Source organism: Oncorhynchus mykiss, chromosome 5 (assembly GCF_057628025.1).
Source record: "Oncorhynchus mykiss isolate SJ-2025 chromosome 5, ASM5762802v1, whole genome shotgun sequence".
NCBI lineage: Eukaryota > Metazoa > Chordata > Actinopteri > Salmoniformes > Salmonidae > Oncorhynchus > Oncorhynchus mykiss.
The window spans coordinates 21,667,812-21,684,503 of NC_143026.1; the positions used below are offsets into that span (position 1 = coordinate 21,667,812).

Below are 16,692 nucleotides of genomic sequence, written 5' to 3' on the forward strand. Positions count from 1 at the left end.
TTTCCCAAACTTTAAACATCCCAAGGAGCACTGTGCAAGCGATAATATTGAAATGGAAGGAGTATCAGACCACTGCAAATCTACCAAGACCTGGCCGTCCCTCTAAACTTTCAGCTCATACAAGGAGAAGACTGATCAGAGATGCAGCCAAGAGGCCCGTGATCACTCTGGATGAACTGCAGAGATCTACAGCTGAGGTGGGAGACTCTGTCCATAGGACAACAATCAGTCGTATATTGCACAAATCTGGCCTTTATGGAAGAGTGGCAAGAAGAAAGCCATTTCTTAAAGATATCCATAAAAAGTGTCGTTTAAAGTTTGCCACAAGCCACCTGGGAGACACACCAAACATGTGGAAGAAGGTGACCTGGTGAGATGAAACCAAAATTGAACTTTTTGGCAGCAATGCAAAACGTTATGTTTGGCGTAAAAGCAACACAGCTGAACACACCATCCCCACTGTCAAACATGGTGGTGGCAGCATCATGGTTTGGGCCTGCTTTTCTTCAGCAGGGACAGGGAAGATGGTTAAAATTGATGGGAAGATGGATGGAGCCAAATACAGGACCATTCTGGAAGAAAACCTGATGGAGTCTGCAAAAGACCTGAGACTGGGACGGAGATTTGTCTTCCAACAAGACAATGTAAAGCAAAATCTACAATGGAATGGTTCAAAAATAAACATATCCAGGTGTTAGAATGGCCAAGTCAAAGTCCAGACCTGAATCCAATCGAGAATCTGTGGAAAGAACTGAAAACTGTTGTTCACAAATGCTCTCCATCCAACCTCACTGAGCTTGAGCTGTTTTGCAAGGAGGAATGGGAAAAAATGTCAGTCTCTCGATGTGCAAAACTGATAGAGACATACCCCAAGCGACTTACAGCTGTAATCGCAGCAAAAGGTGGCGCTACAAAGTATTAACTTAAGGGGGCTGAATAATTTTGCACGCCCAATTTTTCAGTTTTTGATTTGTTAAAAAAGTTTGAAATATCCAATAAATGTCGTTCCACTTCATGATTGTGTCCCACTTGTTGTTGATTCTTCACAAAAAAATACAGTTTTATATCTTTATGTTTGAAGCCTGAAATGTGGCAAAAGGTCGCAAAGTTCAAGGGGGCCAAATACTTTCGCAAGGCACTGTATGTGTATATGTGTGTGTGTGTGTGTGTGTGTGTGTGTGTGTGTGTGTGTGTGTGCTATATACCTTGGAGTCCAGCTCTAGGTGTGTCTGTCTCTCTGCCTCCAGTCTCTCCTCTGTGTGTTTGAGTCGTCTCCTGACATACTCTACCTCAGTCTGGCAGCACTCTAGCTGTAGTGCCATCTCACTCTCTGTAGGGGGGGGGGGGGAACAGGGGGGGGCAGTGTGTGTGTAGAGAAAAGTCATGAAGAATTAAGACCACACCCCATCCTCCCAGATTCCCCACGCCTGTTCCCTCCTAAAACGGTAATCCAAACCCCTTAACCAAACCTTAAACTGCCATTACCCAACCTCCATCCACCCCCCCCCCCCCCCTGCCTGTTCTGTGTGAATAAATGTCAAAACTGTAATTCTGCCATTTATTCTGCATTTTCCCTGATGCCACATGGTGGCAGTATAACTCAGATCAACAGTTAGTAACATCCAGTGCAGTCAAACCTGAGAGTGAGTTTCACCTATTGATCAATCCAAATGACAGGCAGTTAGTTACCTCTAGTAGTTCCCCAGCTTGTCCCTGTCCCAGCCTGGGACTCTTTGCTCTGGACTTTCTGTTTCTCCTCCTCCAACTGTTTCTCCAGCGTCACCATGGTGACCTTACACTGGCCCAGCCGAGCCTGAGAAAGGGAAGGAGAGAAAAGAGAGAAAAAGAAAGAGAGAAAAATACTATATTGTATGGGGCCAGGCACACAACACCTTTAGTCCTTGTGTACCGGAGAGTTATTAGGGTGCTGTTGTAATACTCCCTGTAGTTCCGTGTGTACTGGAGAGTTGTTAGGATACTGTTGTAATACTCCCTGTAGTTCCGTGTGTACTGGAGAGTTATTAGGGTGCTGTTGTAATACTCCCTGTAGTTCCTTGTGTACTGGAGAGTTATTAGGGTGCTGTTGTAATACTCCCTGTAGTTCCTTGTGTACTGGATAGTTATTAGGGTGCTGTTGTAACGGATGTGAAACGGCTAGCTTAGTTAGCGTGGGCGCTAAATAGCGTTTCAATCAGTGACGTCACTTGCTCTGAGACCTTGAAGTAGTAGTTCCCCTTGCTCTGCAAGAGCCGCGGCTTTTGTGGCGCGATGGGTAACGATGCTTCGAGGGTGACTGTTGATGTGTGCAGAAGGTCCCTGGTTCGCGCCCGGGTATGGGCGAGGGGACGGTCTAAATTTGTACTGTTACATTGATGCTGTTGACCCGGATTACTGGTTGCTGCGGAAAAAGGAGGAAGGTCAAAAGGGGGGTGAGTGTAACGGATGTGAAACGGCTAGCTTAGTTAGCGTGGGCGCTAAATAGCGTTTCAATCAGTGACGTCACTTGCTCTGAGACCTTGAAGTAGTAGTTCCCCTTGCTCTGCAAGGGCCGCGGCTTTTGTGGAGCGATGGGTAACGATGCTTCGAGGGTGACTGTTGATGTGTGCAGAAGGTCCCTGGTTCGCGCCCGGGTATGGGCGAGGGGACGGTCTAAAATTTGTACTGTTACACTGTTGTAATATTCCCTGTAGTTCCTTGTGTACTGGAGAGTTATTAGGATACTGTTGTAATATTCCCTGTAGTTCCTTGTGTACTGGAGAGTTATTAGGGTGCTGTTGTAATACTCCCTGTAGTTCCTTGTGTACTGGAGAGTTATTAGGGTGCTGTTGTAATACTCCCTGTAGTTCCTTGTGTACTGGAGAGTTATTAGGATACTGTTGTAATACTCCCTGTAGTTCCTTGTGTACTGGAGAGTTATTAGGGTGCTGTTGTAATACTCCCTGTAGTTCCTTGTGTACTGGAGAGTTATTAGGATGCTGTTGTAATACTCCCTGTAGTTCCTTGTGTACTGGAGAGTTATTAGGGTGCTGTTGTAATATTCCCTGTAGTTCCTTGTGTACTGGATAGTTATTAGGGTGCTGTTGTAGCTCCTTGTAGCTCCTTGTGTACTGGAGAGTTATTAGGGTGCTGTTGTAATACTCCCTGTAGTTCCGTGTGTACTGGATAGTTATTAGGGTGCTGTTGTAATATTCCCTGTAGTTCCTTGTGTACTGGAGAGTTATTAGGGTGCTGTTGTAATACTCCCTGTAGTTCCTTGTGTACTGGAGAGTTTTTAGGGTGCTGTTGTAATACTCCCTGTAGTTCCTTGTGTACTGAAGAGTTATTAGGATACTGTTGTAATACTCCCTGTAGTTCCTTGTGTACTGGAGAGTTATTAGGGTGCTGTTGTAATACTCCCTGTAGTTCCTTGTGTACTGGAGAGTTATTAGGATGCTGTTGTAATACTCCCTGTAGTTCCTTGTGTACTGGAGAGTTATTAGGGTGCTGTTGTAATACTACCTGTAGTTCCTTGTTTTCCCTGGTGAGTCGTAGTCTCTCTCCTCTCTCCATGTCAAGCACCTGGCTGACAGCTTCACCACGGAAACGCTCATCGCTTAGTTCAGACGACACCGCCGTCACCTAGACAAAACACACCCACACCTGTATTCATAACTAAAGCTTTACTTTACACTTTGACCACCCAGCCTATCACTTTAGTGCTCCTCAAACTTTACACTTGGCTAGGCCTCCCAAACTGTACACTTGACAGGCCTCCCAAACTTTACACTTGACAGGCCTCCCAAACTTTACACTTGACAGGCCTCCCAAACTTGACATATTACTATCCCTAAATCAAACGTTACACTTTACAGCCCCTCAAACTTTACAGCCCCTCAAACTTTACACTTTACAGCCCCTCAAACTTTACACTTTACAGCCCCTCAAACTTTACACTTTACATCCCCTCAAACTTTACACTTTACAGCCCCTCAAACGTTACACTTTACAGCCCCTCAAACTTTACAGTCCCTCACACTTTACACTTTACAGCCCCTCAAATCTTTACACTTTACAGCCCCTCAAACTTTACAGCCCCTCAAACTTTACACTTTACAGCCCCTCAAACGTTACACTTTACAGCCCCTCAAACTTTACAGCCCCTTAAACTTTACACTTTACAGCCCCTCAAACGTTACACTTTACAGCCCCTCAAACGTTACACTTTACAGCCCCTCAAACTTTACACTTTACAGCCCTCAAACTTTACACTTTACAGCCCTCAAATTTTACAGTCCCTCAAACTTTACACTTTACAGCCCCTCAAACTTTACACTTTACAGCCCCTCAAACTTTACACTTTACAGGCTTCCTAAACTATACCCACCTTGGTCTCCAGGATGTCAGTGGTCTGTCTCAGCTCGTTCCTCTCTCTCTCTGACTTCTCCAGACGTCGTCTCAGAGCCGTGATCTCATCCTGGGAAATCATAAGAGTATTTTGTTAAACAACATACCAAATCTCCAGTGATAACAGCTTAGCTCTTATATCTATTTGGCTTTGAGTTGATTCAAAAGGCCTTGGATCAAGTGGTTACGGTTTGGCTCTGAATCATGGGTAGTCTCTGAATCAACATACTTTTTTTGCTCTGTATCACCGAGTAGTCTCTGAATCAATTCCTACCTCCTTTGCTCTAAGTCTCTGGTCATCCATGTTAACATCCAGTAGGGGGCGTACTCTACACAGCAGTTTCCACCAGCTCCACTTGGCCACGCCTCTCAGAGTACGGATGTTACTCTGGACACACCTCACTGCCATCTGCTGCACCTGTATGGGGACACACAGAGATACACACAAGTGTTATCGTCAGTACAGAGACAACGTGGAGTCACAATTCAACGGCTCAGGCATGAGACATATGTGGCAGGGTCTACAGACAATCACGGACTACAAAAGGAAAACAAGCCACGTCACAGTCACCGACGTCTTGCTCCCAGACAAGCTAAACACCGTCTTCGCCCACTTTGAGAATAACAAAGTGCCACCGACGCGGGCCGCTACCAAGGACTGTTGGCACTTGTTCTCCTTGGCTGACGTGAGTAAGACATTTAAACGTGTTAACCCAGACGGTCCAGACGGCATCCCTAGCTGCGTCTGCAGAGCATGCGCAGACCAGCTGGCTGGAGTGTTTACAGACATATTCATATCCCAGTCTGCTGTCCCCACTTGCTTCAAGATGTCCATCATTGTTCCTGTACCCAAGAAAGCTAAGGTAACTGAACTAAATGACTATCGCCCCATAGCACTCACTTCTGTCATCATCAAATCAAACTTTATTTGTCACATGCGCAGAATACAAGTGTAGACGTGAAATGCTTACTTACAAGCCCTTAACCAACATTGCAGTTGCAGTAAAATAAAAAGTAATAATAAAAGTAACACAATAAGAATAAGAATAATGAGGATATATACAGGGGGCACTGGTACCGAGTCAGTGTGCAGGGGTACAGGCTAGTTGAGGTAAGCTGTACATGTAGGTGGGGGCGAAGTGACTATGCATAGCTAACAAACAAACAGCGAGTAGCAGCAGTGTACAAAGGGGGGGGGGGTCAATGTAAATTGTCCAATGGCCAATTTATGAATTGTTCACTAGTCTTATGGCTTGGGGGTAGAAGCTGTTGAGTCCTAGACTTAGCGCTCCAGTACCGCTTGCTGTGCAGTAGCAGAGAAAACAGTCTATAAATTGGTTGACTGGAGTCTCTGACAATTTTATGGGCTTCCCTCTGACACCTCCTATTATATAGGTCCTGGATGGCAGGAAGCTTGGTCCCAGTGACGTACCAGGCCGTTCACACTACCTTCTGTAGCGCCTTACGGTCAGATGCCGAGCAGATGACATACCAGGCGGTGATGCAACAGGTCAGGATGCTAGATCTTGCCAAATCTTTTCACTCTCCTGAAGGGGAAAATACATTGTCGTGCCCTCTTCATAACTGGCATGGTATGTTTGGACCATAATAGTTCGTTGGCGATGTGGACACCAAGGAATTTGAAACTCTCGACCCGCTCCACTACAGCCCTGTCGATGTTAATGGGGACCTGTTCGGCCCGCCTTTTCCTGTAGTCCACAATCAGCTCCTTTGTCTTGTTCACATTGAGGGAGAGGTTATTGTCCTGGCACCACACTGCCAGTTCTCTGATCTCCTCCCTATAGCTATCTCGCGGTGATCAGACCTACCACTGTTGTGTCGTCAGCAAGCTTAATGATGGTGTTGGAGTCATGCCTGGCCATGCAGTCGTGGGTGAACAGGGAATACAGGAGGGGACTAAGTACACACCCCTGAGGGGCCTCAGTGTTAAGGATCAGCGTGACAGACGTGTAATTGCCAACCCTTATCACCTGGGGTCGGCCTGTCAGGAAGTCCAGGATCCTGTTGCAGAGGGAGGTGTTTAGTCCCAGAGTCCTTAGCTTAGTGGTGAGCTTTGTGGGCACTATGGTGTTGAACGCTGAGCTGTAGTCAATGAACTGCATTCTCACATAGGTGTTCCTTTTGTCCAGGTGAGAAAGGGCAGTGTGGAGTGCGATTGAGATTGCATCATCTGTGGATCTGTTTGGGCGGTATGTGAATTGGAGTGGTTCTAGAGTGTCCGGGAGGATGCTGTTGATGTGAGCCATGACCAGCCTTTTAAAGTATGTCAGGGCGGTAATCATTAAGGCAGGTTACCTTCGCTTCCTTGGGCACAGGGACTATGGTGGTCTGCTTGAAACATGTAGGTATTACAGACTTGGTCAGGGAGAGGTTGAAAGTGTCAGTGAAGACACTGGACATTTGGTCCGTGCATGCTTTGAGTACACGTCCGGGTAATCTGTCTGGCCCAGCGGCTTTGTGAATGTTGACCTGATTAACCAGTTGCATCTCTAGGGGCGCTATTTCATTTTTGGATAAAAAACGTTCCCGTTTTAAGCGCGATATTTTGTCACGAAAAGATGCTCGACTATGCATATTTTTGGAAAGTTTTGAAAACTTTTGGTTTTGGAAAGAAAACACTCTGAAGTTTCAGAATCTGCAAAGATTTTGTCTGTAAGTGCCCCAGAACTCATTCTACAGGCGAAACCAAGATGATCCGTTAAACAGGAAATGAGCAGAATTTCTGAAGCTCTGTTTTCTAATGTCTCCTTATATGGCTGTGAATGCGACAGGAATAAGCTTAGACCTTCTGCCGTTTCCCCAAGATTTCGGCAGCATTGTGACGTATTTGTAGGCATATCATTGGAAGATTGGCCATAAGAGACTACATCTTCAAGGGGTCCGCCCGGTGTCCTTTGTCTAAATTTGTGCGTAATCTTCAGGTGCGGGCATTTTCTCCTGGGATTCAGGAGAGAAAGCACACTTCCACGAACGATATATCATCGAAGAGATATGTGAAAAACACCTTGAGGATTGATTCTAAACAACGTTTGCCATGTTTTCAGTCGATATTATGGAGTTAATTTGGAAAAAAGTTCGCGTTTTGAGGACTGAATTTTCGTTTTTTTTTGGTAAACAAATGTGATGTACAAAACGGAGCTATTTCTAATACACAAAGAATCTTTTTGGAAAAACTGAGCATCTGCTATCTAACTGAGTCTCCTCATTGAAAACATCTGAAGTTCTTCAAAGGTAAATGATTTTATTTGAAGGCTTTTATGTTTTTGTTGAAATGTTGCGTGCTGGATGCTAACGCTAAATGCTAACGCTAAATGCTAACGCTAAATGCTAACGCTAAATGCTAACGCTAGCTAGCTACTTTTACACAAATTATTGTTTTCCTATGGTTGAGAAGCATATTTTGAAAATCTGAGATGACAGTGTTGTTTACAAAAGGCTAAGCTTGAGAGATGGCATATTTATTTCATTTCATTTGCGATTTTCATGAATAATTAACGTTGTGTTATGCTAATGAGCTTGCTGATAGATTTACACAATCCTGGATACAGGGGTTTTTTCATAGCTAAACGTGATGCAGAAAACGGAGCGATTTGTCCTAAACAAATAATCTTTCAGGAAAAACTGAACATTTGCTATCTGAGAGTCTCCTCATTGAAAACATCTGAAGTTCTTCAAAGGTAAATGATTTTATTTGAATGCTTTTCTGTTTTTTTGTGTAAATGTTGCCAGCTGAATGCTACGCTAAATGCTACGTTAGCCATCAATACTGTTACACAAATGCTTGTTTTGCAATGGTTGAGAAGCATATTTTGAAAATCTGAGATGACAGTGTTGTTAACAAAAGGCTAAGCTTGAGAGCTAGCATATTTATTTCATTTCATTTGCGATTTTCATGAATAGTTAACGTTGCGTTATGGTAATGAGCTTGAGTCTGTATTCACGATCCCGGATCCGGGATGGGGAGATCAGAAAGGTTAAAGGTTTTGTTCACATCAGCTACTGAGAGCGTTATCCCACAGTCGTCCAGAATAGCTGGTGTCTCATGTATGTTTCAGTGTTGCTTGCCTCGAAGTGAGCATAAAAGGCATTTAGCTTGTCTGGTAGGCTCGTGTCACTGGGTAGCTCGTGATTTCTTATAAGCATCCATGAAGTGCTTTGAGAGACTAGTCAAGGATCATATTACCTCTACATTACCTGTCATTCTAGACACACTTCAATTTGCATACTGCCCCAATAGATCCACAGACAATGTCATCGCACTTCCCTATCCCATATGGATAAGAGGAATACCTATGTAACAATGCTGTTCATTGACTATAGCTCAGCCTTCAACACCATGGTACCCTCCAAGCTCATCATTAAGCTCGGGGCCATGGGTCTGAACACCGCCCTGTGCAACTGGGTCCTGGACTTCCTGACGGGCCGCCCCATGGTGGTGAAGGTAGGAAACAACACTCCCACTTTGCTGATCCTCAACACAGGGGCCCCACAAGGGAGCGTGCTCAGCACCCTCCTTTACTCCCTGTTCACCCATGACTCTGTGGCCACGCATGCTTCCAACTCAATCATCAAGTTTGCAAAGGACACAACAGTTGTAGGCCTGATTACCAACAATGACGAGACAGCCTATAGGGAGGAGGTGAGGGCCCTGGCAGAGTGGTGGCAGGAAAATAACCTCTCCCTCAACAAAACGAAGGAGCTGATCATGGACTTCAGGGAACAGCAGAGGGAGCACTCCCATATCCACATCGACGGGACAGCAGTGAAGTAGCTGAAAAGCTTAAAGTTCCTCGGTGTACACATCACCGACAAACTGAAAAGGTCCACTCACACAGACAGTGTGGGGAAGAAGGTGCAACGGCGTCTCTTCAACCTCAGGAGGCTGAAGAAATTTGGCTTGGCCCTCACAAACTGTTACAGATGCACAATTGAGAGATGCACGTCAACTGCACTGCTCACAACCACAGGGATCTCCAGAGGGTGGAGCTGTCTGCCCAACGCATCACCAGAGGCACACTGCCTGCCCTCCAGGACACCTACAGCACCCGATGTAACAGGAAGGCCAAAAAGATCATCAAGGACATCAACCACCCCAGCCACTGCCTGTTCACCCCACTACCATCCAGAAGGTGATGTCAGTACAGATGCATTAATGCTGAGAACGAGACACTGAAAAACAGCTTCTATCTCAAGGCCATCAGACTGCTAAATAGCCATGACTAGCAGGCTCCCACCCGGTTACTCAACCCTGCACTTTAGAGGCTGCTTCCCTACAGTATATACATAGACATGGAATCACTAGTGTCGTGGAAATTTCCTGTATTTACCAAATCATGAGAGCAAACCACACACAAGTCAGAGTTATCATAAAGTCCATCTTTAATTATATGAGCTCCATCACAACCCTGTGACTCTCAGATCAATTCAGTGTCTATAAATATGGCACATATTTAGCAGATGTTATTGCAGGTGTTGTGAAATGCTTGTGTTCCTAGCTCCAACAGTACAGTAATATCTAACGGACAGACGGACGGACACACGCACGCACACACACACACACACACACACACACGTTACAACTGCACCTACCTAACCTAGCACAGTACACCTGACAGACATGTTGCACCTAGGCTAATGATTCTGGGCCAGGGGTCAAACTCGCCTTCATTTTGCGGTGTTGTTGTCTAGCCAGGTGTCCCATACAGGCAGCCTGTAGGTGAACCAGCCAGACACTGACCAGCTTGTCTCTCTGCTGGTCCAGGTACTTTAACACACCTCGCTTCATAAACACCTGGTGGGAGGACGGGTAGAAAGAAGGGGAGACAGAAAGAGAGTGGAGAGAGAGAGAAGGGGGAGGTAGGGAGGGAGAGAAACAGAGAGGGAGTGTGAGAGAGAGAGAGAGAGAGAGAGAGAGAGAGAGTGGAGAGAGAGAGTGGAGAGAGAGAGAGAGAGAAGGGGGAGGTAGGGAGGGAGAGAAACAGAGAGAGAGAGAGAGAGAGAGACAGAGAGAGAGAGAGAGAGGGAGGGAAAGTTACCACAGTCAATGTAACTAATCTACAGAGACAGGGTGTGTCAGAGACTAACATTAAGGAGCTCAGTACTCCTAGTCAGAAGCCTCTCTCTCTCTCTCTCTCTCTCACCCTGCCGGCTCCTAGTACGGTACTCTTCTTGTTCAGATCCAGTTCTACCAGCAGCTCCTCCACTGCCTTCCTCTCGTCTGGGGTGATGAAGACTGAACCATAGCGTTTCATGACCGGAGGAGACAGAGCCTGGAAACGACACCTGAAGTCACTCAGAGTCATATGTTCCGGATAACCTGAGAGAGAGAGAGATGGAATAAGGTGGTCAGCCATAGCTATACAGGTGAGCACTATGATGCCACCAAAATTCCCAAATGATCAACTATATAACCTGTACAGAATGGCTAACGCTCTGCTAAACTGCACTGTGCACATCTATCTGAGGGCTAATTCTAGGCTAACACTAACCTGTGCGATAGAGCTGCAGGGCGGGGAGGATGTGTGTAGAGTGTAGCTGGATCCTGAGAGCAGGGACGTCGAATCCTCCACCACTGCTGTCTGTCTTAGCACCCACACACTGCAGGAACACTGGCCTGGCTCGACGAATCAGATTCAATAGAGCATCCTGGAAAGGGGGGTGGCGTGTATTAGGGTAGTTATGGCCTGTAGTTTGACTGATATACAGTGGGAGTGTGTTTTAGGGTACTTATGGCCTGAAGTTTGACTGATTATAAAGTGGGAGTGTGTATTAGGGTACTTACGGCCTGTAGTTTGACTGATATACAGTGGGAGTGTGTATTAGGGTACTTACGGCCTGTAGTTTGACTGATATACAGTGGGAGTGTGTATTAGGGTACTTACGGCCTGTAGTTTCACTGATATACAGTGGGAGTGTGTATTAGGGTACTTATGGCCTGAAGTTTGACTGATATACAGTGGGAGTGTGTTTTAGGTTACTTATGGCCTGACGTTTGACTGATTATAAAGTGGGAGTGTGTTTTAGGTTACTTATGGCCTGACGTTTGACTGATTATAAAGTGGGAGTGTGTTTTAGGTTACTTATGGCCTGACGTTTGACTGATTATAAAGTGGGAGTGTGTTTTAGGTTACTTATGGCCTGAAGTTTGACTGATTATAACGTGGGAGTGTGTATTAGGGTACTTACGGCCTGTAGTTTGACTGATATACAGTGGGAGTGTGTATTAGGGTACTTACGGCCTGTAGTTTCACTGATATACAGTGGGAGTGTGTATTAGGGTACTCACTGCCTGAGGTTTGACTGATTATAAAGTGGGAGTGTGTATTAGGGTACTTATGGCCTGTAGTTTGACTGATATACAGTGGGAGTGTGTTTTAGGGTTTTTACGGCCTGTAGTTTGACTGATATACAGTGGGAGTGTGTATTAGGGTTTTTACGGCCTGTAGTTTGACTGATATACAGTGGGAGTGTGTATTAGGGGACTTACGGCCTGTAGTTTAACTGATATACAGTGGGAGTGTCGGCGTATGGCGGCCATTCCTCCGCTGAAGGTCTTTCTGACGGTGCCACTCCTCTGTAGCGAACGCTGGCTGCCCCCCTCCACCCCTCCCAAACCACGACACAGAGGGGGCACAGAGGCACGGGGGCCGAATAACGCCTTCACTACCCCACTGGAAATGGAGAGAGAGAAAAAGAGGTAGAGGGGTAAAGAGAGGGGTAAAGAGAGGGAGAAAGAGAGGGAGGGAGAGAGAGAAAAAGAGGGAGCGAGAGAAAGAAAGTGAGAGAAAAAGAGAGGGAGAGAGAGAAAGAGAGTGAGTGAGAGAGAAAAAGAGAGGGAGAGAGAGAAAGAAAAAGAGAAGGAGAGGGGGAAAGAGAGGGAGAGAGAGAAAGGGAGAGGGGGAAAGAGAGGGAGGGAGAGAGAGAAAGGGAGAGGGGGAAAGAGAGGGAGAAGGGAGAGGGAGAAACAGAGGGAGAGGGGGAGAGAGAGAAAGAGAGGGGAGAGAGAGGTAAAGGGGTAAAGAGGGAGAAAGAGGGAGAGAGAGAAAAAGAGGGAGAGAGAGAAAGAGGGAGAGAGAGAAAGAGAGGGAGAGGGGGAAAGAGAAACAGAGGGAGAGAGAAAGAGAGGGAGAGAGAGAAAGAGAGAGAGGGGGAAAGAAAGGGAGTGAGAGAAAGAGAGGGAGAGAGAGAAAGAGAGGGAGAGGGGGAGAGAGGTAGAGGGGTAAAGAGATGGAGAAAGAGAGAGAGAGAGAAAGCGGGAGAGAGAGAACGAGGGAGAGGGGGAAAGAGAAACAGAAGGAGAGGGGGAAAGAGAAAGAGAGGGAGAGAGAGAAAGAGAGGGAAAGAAAGGGAGAAAGAGAGGGAGAGAGAGAAAGAGAGAGAGAGAGAACGAGGGAGAGGGGGAAAGAGAAACAGAAGGAGAGGGGGAAAGAGAAAGAGAGGGAGAGAGAGAAAGAGAGGGAAAGAAAGGGAGAACGAGAGTGAGAGAGAGAAAGTGAGAGAGAGGGGAAAGAAAGGGAGTGAGAGAAAGAGAGGGAGAGAGAGAAAGAGAGGGAGAGAGAGAAAGAGAGGGAGAGGGGGAGAGAGAGGTAGAGGGGTAAATAGAGGGAGAGAGAGAAAGAGGGGGAGGGGGAAAGAGAGAAAGAAAGAGAAAGAGAGGGAGCGAGAAAAAGAGAGGGAGAGAGAGAAAGAGGGAGAGGGGGAAAGAGAGAAAGAAAGAGAAAGAGAGGGAGCGAGAAAAAGAGAGGGAGAGAGAGAAAGAGCGAGAGACAGAAGGAAAGGCTGAAGCCAACATTTAATTCATTCCAAAAAATTGTATTGGATATAATTTCAATAAACGCACATGTACATATTTTAAACATCTTATAGATCTGAAATAGTTAAATGGATAAAAGCAATATGGTAACATGGTTAGTAATTAGGGCGAAGGGTGGATCTGAGATTCGGCAACACTTACACAGAGGAATTCTGCAGCAGTGAGATGGCGTTGAGAGCAGAAGGGTTGTTCTGCACCAGGCTGAACCATCCCGTCAGGTCATATCTGACCGGGTCAGAACCCATCAGGTGGCTCACCTCACACTGCAGGGGCTGTTCACACTTACGCACTGAGGACAGACAAACCAGAGTTTAGAACTGAACTTCAATGCCACCTTACAACAGAATCACATGTCCACTGCTGACACTATATCTTCTGTGTCACTGAAACTGACAAGACACTGACATACACACTCTCGCCCAAACTCTTACACACACTCACACAGCAACAAACGAACACAGACACCCCCACTTCTCTCTTTCTCTCTCTTCCTCCTGCCCACCTACCCTCCCTAAGGGCTTTACTGGCATGATTATATTGCCAAAGCAAGTGAAACAGATAATAATCAAAAGTGAAATAAGCAATAAAAATGAACAGGAAACATTAGACTCACTTTTTAAATGTCCTTATCTCTCTCTCCATTCTGTCCACTCTCCCCACTCTCCACTCTCCATTCTATCCACTATCCCCACTCTCCACTCTCTCCTCTCTCCACTCTCTCCACTCTCCACTATCCCCACTCTCCCCACTCCCCACTCTCCCCTCTCCCCTCTCTCCACTCTCTCCACTCTCCCCTCTCTCCACTCTCTCCACTCTCTCCACTCTCCCCACTCTATATTCTCTCCAATCTCTCTCCACTCTCCACTCTCCCCTCTCTCCAGTCTCCCCATCTCCACTCTCTCCATTCTCTCCACTCTCCACTCTCTCCACTCTCCCCTCTCTCCACTCTCCACTCTCCACTCTCTCCTCTCTCCACTCTCCCCTCTCCCCACTCTATATTCTCACCAATCTCTCCCCACTCTCCACTCTCCCCTCTCTCCACTCTCTCCACTCTACCCTCTCTCCACTCTCCCCACTCTATATTCTCTCCAATCTCTCTCCACTCTCCACTCTCCCCACTCTCCCCTCTCTCCACTCTCCCCACTCTCCAATCTCCACTCTCCACTCTCCAATCTCCACTCTCCACTCTCTCCAGTCTCCCCATCTCCACTCGCTCCATTCTCTCCACTCTCCACTCTCCACTCTCTCCACTCTCCCCTCTCTCCACTCTCCACTCTCCACTCTCTCCACTCTCTCCACTCTCCACTCTCCCCACTCTATATTCTCGCCAATCTCTCCCCACTCTCCACTCTCCCCACTCTCCACTCTCCCCACTCTCCCCTCTCTCCAATCTCCACTCTCTCCAGTCTCCCCACTCTCCCCACTCTCCACTCTCCACTCTCCCACTCTCCACTCTCCACTCTCTCCACTCTCTCCCCACTCTCCACTCTCCCCACTCTCCACTCTCCCCACTCTCCACTCTCTCTACTCACTCCACTCTCCCCTCTCTCCACTCTCCATTCTCTCCACTCTCCCCTCTCTCCACTCTCCCCACTCTCTCCACTCTCCCCACTCTCCACTCTCTCCACCCTCCATTATCTCCAGTCTCCCCAATCTCCCCACTCTCCACTCTCCACTCTCTCCACACTCCCCACTCTCTCCACTCTCTCCACGCTCCATTCTCTCCACTCTCCCCACTCTCCACTCTCCCCACTCTGCACTCTCCCCACTCTCCCCTCTCTCCAATCTCCACTCTCCACTCTCCCCATCTCCACTCTCTTCATTCTCTCCAATCTCCACTCTCTCCACTCTCCACTCTCTCCACTATCCCCACTCACCACTATCCCCACTCCCTCCACTCTCCCCACTCTCCACTCTCCCCTCTCTCCACTCTCCCCTCTCTATATTCTCTCCAATCTCTCCTCACTCTCCACTCTCTCCACTCTCCACTCTCCCCACTCTCCCCACTCTCCCCTCTCTCCACTCTCCCCCCTCTCCACTCTCCCCACTCTCTTTACTCACTCCACTCTCCCCTCTCTCTACTCTCCATTCTCTCCAATCTCTCCCCACTCTCCATTCTCTCCACTCTCCCCTCTCTCCCCTCTCCCCACTCTCTCCACTCTCCCCACTCTCCACACTCCACTCTCTCCACTCTCCTCATTCTCTCCACTCTCCCCACTCTCCACTCTCCATTCTCTCCCATCTCTCTCCATCTCTCACTCTCCCCACTCTCCACTCTCTCCACTCTCCCCTCTCTCCACTCTCTCCACTCTCTCCACTCTCTCCACTCTCTCCGGTCTCTCCACTCTCCATTCTCTCCAGTCTCCCCACTCTCTCTACTCTCCACACTCCACTCTCTCCACTATCTCCACTCTCTCCACTCTCTCCACTCTGGACCACTCTCCATTCTCTCCAATCTCTCCCCTCTCCCCACTCTCCAATCTCCACTCTCTCCACTCTCCCCTCTCCACTCTCTCCACTCTCCACTCTCCCCATTCTCCCCACTCTCCCCACTCTCCACACTCTCCCCACTCTCCACTCTCCCCACTCTCCATTCTATCCACTCTCTCCACTCTCTCCCCTCTCCACACTTTCCACTCTCTCCACTCTCCCCAGTCTCCACTCTCCATTCTCTCCACTCTCCCCACTCTCCACTCTCCCCTCTCCCCACTCTCCCCAGTCTCCACTCTCCAATCTCCCCACTCTCCCCATTCTCTCCACTATCTCCACTCTCCCCAGTCTCCACTCTCCATTCTCTCCACTCTCCACTCTCTCCACTCTCTCCACTCTCCACTCTCCACTCCCCACTCTCTCCATTCTCTCCACTCTCTCCACTTTCCACTCTCCCCACTCTCCGCTCTCCCCACTCCCCACTCCCCACTCTCTCCACTCTCCCCTCTCTCCACTCTCCCCACTCTCCACTCTCCCCACTCCCCACTCTCTCCACTCTCTCCACTCTCCCCACTCTCCCCACTCTCCACTCTCCCCACTCTCCCCACTCTTTCCACTCTCCCCACTCTCTCCACTCTCCCCACTCTCCAGTCTCCCCACTATCTCCACTCTCCCCATTCTCTCCACTCTCCATTCCCTCCACTCTCTCCACTCTCCCCACTCTCCACTCTCCCCACTCTCCCCACTCTCAACTCTCCCCACTCTCCACTCTCCACTCTCCCCACTCTCCACTCTCCATTCCCTCCACTCTCTCCACTCTCCACTCTCCCCACTCTCAACTCTCCCCACTCTCAACTCTCCCCACTCTCCACTCTCCCCACTCTCCACTCTCCCCACTCTCCACTCTCCACTCTCTCCACTCTCTCCACTCTCCACTCTCTCCACTCTCCACTATCCCCTCTCCACTCTCCCCACTCCCCACACTCTCCCCACTCTGCACTCTCCCCACTCTCCACTCTCCCCACTCTCCACTCTCCCCACTCTCT

The 16,692-nt window shown here is 48.0% G+C and overlaps 1 protein-coding gene across 4 annotated transcripts in view; it reads right to left on the reverse strand.

Moving 5' to 3' along the window:
- Window positions 1-16,692, reverse strand: part of myo18b (myosin XVIIIB) — a 61,483-nt gene that overhangs the window by 23,525 nt on the left and 21,266 nt on the right. For all 4 annotated transcript variants that reach the window (XM_090234165.1, XM_090234164.1, XM_090234163.1 and 1 more), the window contains 10 exons: window positions 13,358-13,505; window positions 11,891-12,074; window positions 10,893-11,049; window positions 10,545-10,720; window positions 10,067-10,195; window positions 4,658-4,801; window positions 4,364-4,453; window positions 3,499-3,618; window positions 1,690-1,813; window positions 1,206-1,330 (listed from right to left, as the gene is read on the reverse strand). In XM_090234165.1, the coding sequence (XP_090090291.1) occupies window positions 1,206-1,330; window positions 1,690-1,813; window positions 3,499-3,618; window positions 4,364-4,453; window positions 4,658-4,801; window positions 10,067-10,195; window positions 10,545-10,720; window positions 10,893-11,049; window positions 11,891-12,074; window positions 13,358-13,505 (1,397 nt within the window). The remainder of the gene's footprint in view (window positions 1-1,205; window positions 1,331-1,689; window positions 1,814-3,498; window positions 3,619-4,363; window positions 4,454-4,657; window positions 4,802-10,066; window positions 10,196-10,544; window positions 10,721-10,892; window positions 11,050-11,890; window positions 12,075-13,357; window positions 13,506-16,692) is intronic.